This window comes from Amia ocellicauda, chromosome 8 (genome assembly GCF_036373705.1).
Source record: "Amia ocellicauda isolate fAmiCal2 chromosome 8, fAmiCal2.hap1, whole genome shotgun sequence".
Taxonomy (NCBI): domain Eukaryota; kingdom Metazoa; phylum Chordata; class Actinopteri; order Amiiformes; family Amiidae; genus Amia; species Amia ocellicauda.
Genome location: NC_089857.1, coordinates 11,924,284 through 11,932,863, shown reverse-complemented (window position 1 = coordinate 11,932,863; position 8,580 = coordinate 11,924,284). Strand labels below are relative to the sequence as shown.

General features: G+C 39.1%; 1 protein-coding gene across 2 annotated transcripts in view; it reads right to left on the bottom strand.

The window, feature by feature from the left end:
* Positions 1 to 825: 825 nt before the first annotated feature.
* zfr (zinc finger RNA binding protein) overlaps positions 826 to 8,580 on the bottom strand; it is a 25,802-nt gene continuing 18,047 nt past the window's right edge. For both annotated transcript variants that reach the window (XM_066712041.1, XM_066712042.1), the window contains exons 16-20: positions 6,339 to 6,436; positions 5,429 to 5,524; positions 3,885 to 3,996; positions 3,492 to 3,589; positions 826 to 2,191 (exon numbers count right to left, since the gene is read on the bottom strand). In XM_066712041.1, the coding sequence (XP_066568138.1) occupies positions 2,009 to 2,191; positions 3,492 to 3,589; positions 3,885 to 3,996; positions 5,429 to 5,524; positions 6,339 to 6,436 (587 nt within the window). In that variant the 3' untranslated portion in view covers positions 826 to 2,008. The remainder of the gene's footprint in view (positions 2,192 to 3,491; positions 3,590 to 3,884; positions 3,997 to 5,428; positions 5,525 to 6,338; positions 6,437 to 8,580) is intronic.

Sequence of the window (8,580 nt, the reverse complement as noted above, 5' to 3'; positions counted from 1 at the left end):
TTCAAGTCTGCTCAGGATCGTTAAATGCTTTAAAAGTTTTCTTGATATCTATATAAAGTCATCACTATTACTACAATGCTCGCGCTCTATAAATCAAGACTAGAGGCAACCAGTTAGAATGAAGATTGTTTAGAAGCCTTAAACGGTATAACCAGTGCCACACTAATAAGTAAAAAATAATTGCTCAACAATCCCTTTAAGAGGTTACTCTGTGTCAATTGTTTTGGTGTCATCATGAATGACTGTCTTTGTGATTGTGCATTGGCTGCCCTGTTGATGCAACTGTGCTGATTCAGGTCTTCACACAAACAGCAGAGTACAAGACAAGCAGCGGTGACTTTTTAAAATTGATCAGCCATCCTGCCAAGTTTAAATTTTCCAAAGGGAAATCTTAAGACACTAACCAAAACAAAAGGGAACAGTACAAACTAGTTCAAAGACCAAGTTTAACATTCAGTAAAGAATTTTAAAGTCAGCCAATATTGCCAAAATAGTTCAAATTCTTCTTCCATGGACTTTATCAGGAACCCATCTCCCCTCAAATAAAAGCTGCATTTTCTAGTCTGAAAAACATTTTAATATTTAAGCCAAAAATTACACTGCTATACAATACCTTAGTTCAATGCCTGAAAACTTGTGAAATGCAGAATCTTAAATGACCAGTCAAAACATTTGTAAATATTCCAGTAACAGATTGATATTAAGTCTTCCAGCATGTAAGACCAGAAATTATTGATTCAGGGTTTTATTTTATAGGTTTATTCCAGACATCCTGCCCCTCATTTCAGTTTTAGTGCATGGACTGAAGAAATACAAACCGTCACATTCTTTAAATGGTTTTATTTGCCCATTGTAATGCAGTAGTACTTTGACAGCGACTGACAAGCATCAAAGAGAGGATGGATTTACAGTTAAACCGCAATTACAACACAACAGTGACACTTCAAATGTCATGGGCAGACAAGCATTTATCTTTTTTCCTTTCAATTTTTGCCAAAGGTACTATGCAATATTTAAACCAAAGTAAAGAACTAATCATTTAACTTCCATTAGTAAAGAAAACCTTCAAACTTTAAAAGCCATAATACAACAAATTAACACAATCATGCATGTTATTTCTGAAATCAAAATGTGCCGACGCACTTTGCTTTTTACCAACAATTGTAAGACCATATATATGGGTGTGTGTGCGTGTGTGTGTATATATATATATATATATAGGATTTATTTTTTAGCTAGATTCTGAATAGATTTACTACTAAACAAACTTCTCAGCAATCAGTGTCTTTCAGAACTTTAATACAACAATGCCACAGGAACTGCGGATTCACGTGACAGTCTGGAATGAGACCCGACCATGTTGAAATTGTAACCCTTTCCCTGTTCGGTCATTAAACGAGAATTGCATTGTGCAATAAAACATACCTTTAAAATTACACTCAGGGAAGGAAAATAATAAAAGAAAAAACATGTAATGATCTTCATTTGTGTGCTTTACATGGCTACAGACTAAAGCCAACCCCCTTACTCTTGCAAGTTAAAAAAATATATATGCTCGTGGCATCTATGATTAGTCCAGGTAGAATTCCTAACGGACACCTAAACATTATACCAGATAATCTACTGCTCCTTTTACCTTCAGAAAAATATGGAAGGGTCTGAAAGTAAAGTAAAGGGGGTTGTTAATATATGGTTTAGAAAGCGGTTGTAAAGCTATTGTGAGGCCAGGTGTGGAGACCTCTTCAGATCAAGACCTGAAGCTGAAACTATACAGTACAACACAGACACATTAAGTCTTTTTAATGTCTTGTAATAACACCCAGCTTATCTGCCATCTGACATGCAAGCTCAGCAGTGACTGAACCACACCCTAGGTCAGACTTTCGTGTTACTGGACTAGAGATCACAAAAATATACAAAAACAAAAGAAAGAGGTAAAAACAAAAACCTATGTATACACTGTACTTTAAATTAGTGTGTTTTTCCAGTAAGTGGGTCACTGCCATGGCTAATAGTTGTCATAGTCTTTTTTGTCTTTCTTGCCCTCTCCTTCAAAAGCGTCAACACCATCGCTGTTGTCCCGCCTTCTCTTGCGGTTGTTGCGGACATTGAAGCGCGGGTTCATCTGGGGCAGGGGGTCCATACCCAAGACTTTGTGAATCTGGCGGAATGCAAGCAGCCTCAGAGCAAACTGGGGAGAGAGGAAACATTCATCTTGGAGATTCAGAGACTGCTTTTAAATGCATTTCTCCAAGTGGGTATACATGGAGCAATACAAAATCAATTGTGATTAATAAAGTCATACATACATAACCAAAATGTGAAATTGAAAGTTAAAATGGCATTGGGCTCGATACATTGCAAGAAGAACAGAGAAAGCTATAGAATAGATACCAAGAAATGAACAAAGACCTAGAAGACTAACACATAAAAGCAGGGAAGATTGAAAAACTGTGCATGCATGACATGGAAAATAGAAGCAAGTGGGGAGGCCTTCATCCAGCAGTGGATCGATGCAGGCGGATGGTGACTGACACGCACACTAAGGTTTCCATAAAGATTATGGCACAAATTTCAAGGCTTGCGATGCAACTACACTGATTTACTGAATGAATATTGGCAATTAAGGAATGTTAAATATGCATTAAGCCATAAATCCGGAGCTGCACTGATGGAGCAGAACACTGCCCTGAGGGCCAGTCTATGGAACTGCCAGTTACTAGAGTATGAGGAGTAGGACACTGGCAACTGGGTTTGCCCATTTGCAAACCATTACAAAATAGCAACATGGCACTCCAGACATACTGAAAGACTTGGTTAAGGAATGGACCAATAACAAAATTGTTGCGAAGGTAAATGTAACTTCCAATCCACACCAAACAGGAAGCATTATGAGATCTTGACATCCTTAATCCCTCCAAGGTTTAATTTTGCATTGATCACACACTGCACCCTTTAAGCAACACTGCTGTTCGGGTTTTCAACAGCATGTACAAGACTATTTCTATGGCATGCTCAGTAAGACTGATTGTAACAGTGAACGTGTTAACCAAGTCATTTCGGACAAATAGCTGCATGTGCATATTTTTGCTCACAAACATTTTACAAAGTTTACAAAAGCTTTAATAAATTTCAATTAAGGGTATTTTACATAATTTTGGCTAATTGAAGAAAGGTTTACTTAATTATCAGTTTGGTAAACTAAAAACGTGACGCTTTGATCATCAGAAATCAAACTCCAAGTATCCCTTTTCAGTTAGATCAGGGCATGCAACTACCCAGTATTATCTAGCAGCATTTAAAAGTAAAAAAGAACCATCGGGGGACACAGTACAGTGGGAGAAACGTATGCAAGGATTTTCTTTTGTTTTTTTAAATATAACTCGATACAGTAGAAACCTCTCACTAACACCAGAACAGACAAATGGGCACCTTGGCACAGTTTGGCTAAGTCCACCACCCATAGCAAGAGAGCCATTCGGGTGCATTACCTGCGCACTGGATGTGATGTCTTCGCGCTGCTGCTCCGTCATTGCAGTCAGCGTATCGGTGGGATTCTTCTCACAGGGATCAATTAGCCCAGGACCACCTGTTTGTAAAGCACTGGGTTAGTAAAGTGCAGGTTTTCACAGCATTCACAAGCAGCAAGTGATCACCTGTGACAGCACTGCAAAAACCAAAGCAGGTTAATATACAAATTATGGATCTTTTACACAGAAAAATCATTAAGGTCAACTTTAAGTGTTAAGAAGCCACAGATTAATGCGGTTGGGTTGTCAATCAATTAGCAATTAAAATATGCATTATACATTACACACATACAAACTAAATATCTTCCAGCAGCTGCTGTAACAAAGCAACATTGTGTCATTTTGAAGTCTTACCTGGAAGAAGTATCCCAGAGGAAATACATTCAAAAACCCTCCTCAGAGCATCGCCGGGACTCAACGGCCCAGAAGCACTGCTTATAGCCTTCTCAACGAGCAGCTCCATAGCCTTAAAATAAGAGTTACAGTTTTAATAGTTCTCCATTTCTTGAACATTGACTGTCCTACAAGTCTCCACAGCTGCAGCTAGAGCTCCACATCTAGTTGCAGGGTCTGTGCGAGTAACAGTGTAGTTTTATGCATGTGGAAGTAAAAATGTCAGCATGTGACCATCCTCTTCTGAAGCTCTTCTGTTAAAACATCAGATGCTCTATTCAATCGAAATTATGCACACCACTTACCACAATGACTTGCTAATCATGTGGTGTTGTTGCCTTGTGAAAGAACCACCAAAACTTTTGGATGTACTTTTCCATGTTAGACTGATGAACAAAAATAATCTCAGTCATAATCTCAGCAAAAACTCAAGCAAGCACTCTTGAAATGTTAATCTGTTGCAGATTTGCGATGCATTGTAAGGGGCTTACAGATGAGGCAGAACTAAATTGTGCTTTGCTTTAAAATACTGAATATTGAAACAAAACTTGAATTTGCAGTATATGAAGATGGCACATGTTTAAAAGGTTTTAGGACTACTTAAAGCTAGGGTATGCAATCCTGAGAGGCCAGCAGTTAGTAAGCTTGTTTTGAAAGCATAGAGCCCACCCTCGATTCAGAGGCATCTCCAAAGCCACGCCCCCTCTATCACATGCGCGCGCACACACACAGCAGCGACGTGTGGGTGGAATCGATCACAACGCTTTCAGATTACCTCAGGTCTCATTCACAGGTTAGACATTACAACAATAACAAACGAAAAAACCTATTTATGGTCATTATGTTTTTAAAAATAGTAGCTGTGGCTCGCCTTCCATCCTCGCGCTCGCTCTGCACAGCGTCAAGGTTCCCGCGCTGATGACGCGATTGTCTGCACGAACAAGTTGCGTGGCGGTATGCGAATATAGATTGACAGACAGGAAGGACATCCTATCATTACATTCAGACCAAATGCAATGATTGGTCGATCCTTTTTAGTCCTGTCCCTTCCACAGAAGATATATATATTATTTTACATTTAGACCACTTAAATTATTGATTGCTATCAGGATGTGAAGAGACTTTCAACCAGTATAACAAAAAATGCTTCTGGAAAAGATTGCATACCGTACCTTTAAAGGCACCTTAAACCGATCACAACCAAAATTTCTACATACACCTCATATCAATAAGGGAAGCCATTTCCCAACTTTAAATCAAGTTGATTACTGGATCTTACAACGGCTCACTTAGCTCTCTCCTAAACATGAAAGTCCAAGTCCAGAGAATGGTCTCCCAAGAGAATTTGCAACAGCCCACCATTCCAGGCAGCTACCTCATCATAAGGCAGAGAGGGCTGTGTAAGAGTTAAGTTAGAGCCATGACGTGCAATCCCTAGTGCTCTGCGACTGCGGCTCAGTTGTCCCAGGGAACGTACACATGTAAAGAGCGCGTCCAGTACTCACCCAGCTCGGGAATGCAGACCAGGTGGGCACACGCTGACAGAGGTCACGGAGAATGCGAATAATAATCACACAGGATTGAAGTCCATTGGCCCTAGCCTTGAGTGCAATAAATTCAAGTTTAGTCAGTCACATTAAATATCAGACAATTACCAAGGAGGATCTTTAAGAGGTGCAACACTACTGTTCACAATGGAAGCTTGGAAAAATATCAATTTTCATGGCCTCAGTTCATTCTGATCAGCTGCCATTCACAGCAGTATTTTACCTCATAGTTAGTAGAGGAGGTCAAAGTTTGCAAGACGCACAAGAAACGACTCCCAGCCACCTTACAAACCCTGACCTCATGGTTCTATATTTCACAAACAGTAATTTCAATTAAATGAAAATTAAAAAGCTCAGAAGAAAAAGCATAGGGACTGATAAAGTCAAGGAAATCTGTTTTAGTTTTCATGTGCATTTGCTAGAATGCAGGTGTCACTGTAAACTAAATCAGATTTTCCTTTACTCTCAACCCCTATTCTAAAAAATCAGAAAAATACAAAAAGCTCAACATGAAAGCTCTTATAGATGACACATACTTTGTATGCCAAGTTACTCTGCAGCCTTATGGAATTAATGTTTTAAACTAATATTGCAGATAGTGAAATACAATGTCAAAAACTTTAAATACAAGGATGCCTTTTTTTTTTTTTTTTTTTTTTAAATGGTGACAGATAAGAACATTTGATTTTTTCTTCCTGATCCTAAGGTAAATTACAATTGGCATCCTTGAATGTTTTGTTTTGTTTAATTTTTAAAGATAGGATTTCTGAACATATATAACATGAAGACTAACATTTAGAAAAAATAAAATAAAAAATAAAAAATGCATCTCATAAGGCTACAATAAGAAAGTAAAATGATCTCGAACCTGGAACCACTTAGCGTGGCGTAGAGCAGCCAGAGCGTCAAGGCATTTTTGCCTGTCCAAGACGTCCGCTGGGTCTTTCACCATACCCGAGGTTACATCTAAAAATGGATCGAATTGTCAAAGGGTGGTGAGGAACGGGTGTTTGACCAGGCGAGCAAGACACTTCTCGTAACACCAACACATTGCCACACATACCACGGTCCCCCCCCCCATCTGAAGACTGAGTTACCCAGTGATGAGAAGGCTGAGCATTCCTTCTCATGCGTCGAATCGAGAGCACACAATAAAACCAGAAAAAAGGACCTCAATATGAATTGGACTGGATGCTTTGTCCTACCCTATGGAGGAAGCAGTACAGCTAACCACATAGAAAATATTGGGGAAATGTGTTAAAAACAGAAAAGAGATTCTGTTATAATTTGTTGGTGGAATGTAACTGAAGGAACACAAAACTGCTGATCACACCTCACAAGAGATGCAAACTGACAAATCCACAAAGGGAGGGGGGGAATTAAAAGTAAGTGCTACATTTCAAAAATCACTTCAGGCTGTTAGGAGTGAAGGTGAAATATTACATTCTCAATTAAGCAGAGTTTAAATATTTTTTCCCCCCTTACCAGTGGTTAAAAATGATGATTGAAGTAGGATTTAAAAATCTGTAGACTGGTACCATACTTCAAGTACAATTTGCTAACTGGAAGAGAAAAAGTTAAATGGATTTTTGTATGCCCGACACAGAAGTATGTGAAAGAGGCTTTTGGCACTTCAAGAAAGGACTACAGTGGAGTGCACACTACACAGGAACCTTCCCCTCTCACTAATAGGACTATTACAATTCCTGCACTGTGTTCACAGTTTAAAGAAAGGTTTAAATGAACATTGTTGAATTACACAAGTTTCCCCAATATACAAAGGAGCTGCTCATTTTTTAATTTGATGATCATTTGGCACATGTGAAAAAGCAGCCATTCAAAAAACATGATCCACTTCAGTTTGGAGTTTATCATCTTCAAAAAAGAAAAAATACCAGGGAGACTACCTTTCCAGCAGCTAGTGCCTCTCGGGTAATTTTGGGCTTTACGATAGAGAACCAATTAAAAACTTCAAATTGTATTCTTCAGGATTAAGCAAAAAAAAAAAAAAAAAAGTACATCTTTTGAACAAGATGGCTGAAAGAGGAAAAAGATGGGGAAAAAAAAAAAAAACTCCCAGATCAGATTCCATCAAAACATCTGAAGGAGACAAGTGGTCTATACGGAACAGACGAGCACTCGAGTGCATCATGGATATCATGAACACTGCATAGCTAATTAATGGAAAGTGGAGAGAGGGATGATAATCTAGAAGAAAAGGTAGTTGGATGCGAGCTCCTGTGCTACCTAGCGCGACATGGTAGGTGTGGCAAAGTGCTTTGGGAAAAACCTTGGTCAAAAATCCTTCCGAAGCCGTGGCAGCCGTGGGACACAGTTCTTGCAGACAGTGCAAGAAGGCTTTGGACTGGATTGGTAAGCTACGGACACATAAGGACAGCGGTCTTGCTGGAAAGAAGGGTGAGCTCCCAGCAAGGGTTAGGACATCACTGCATGCATACCTGTCTCATCTGTCGGTTTTAAATCCCAGAAACACTGTGTACCAATCAGTTTAACCCAGGTCCAACCAAAGATTCCTCTCACAAAGCCTTCCTCCCTGAAGTTTACTGATACTCCCCTAAGGACTCCCAATAGGCAAGAGGCAGCTTTTGGATCAGTGATCAACCGCACAATACAGCCCCATGTTTCAGTATTGAAAAATTTATATTAAAATGTATGCATTTAACACACCCTTTTGACGTTTCATACTTTTAAGGAAGGGGAAGTGTCGGAGAAGTGCGTTTGCTCCTTTATCAAAAACATTTCAAGCTTGAAATTTGTGGGCCTTGATTATGAATATGCCCTTAATGTTCATTTATTATTTTTCTTTCATCAAAACCAAATGTTTTTTTCTATCTCAGAAAGCACATTGATTCACTCAGGGGAGCACTTTCATCTCTACACAGGGGACCTCAGAATGGTGCACCTTTCACCAGACAAAATAAATATTTGTTTCCTGTGGGGAAGTCATGAATTAAATGTAGCTGGTTTGTCTTTTCCCACCTAATCCCTATACTGCAGGTAGAGTCTACTTTTTGTCATAGTTCCTATAGGTTTGTTTAGCTTTTGACATCTCCATGAATTCCTGAAATCACTTATCTTACTGGAAACAG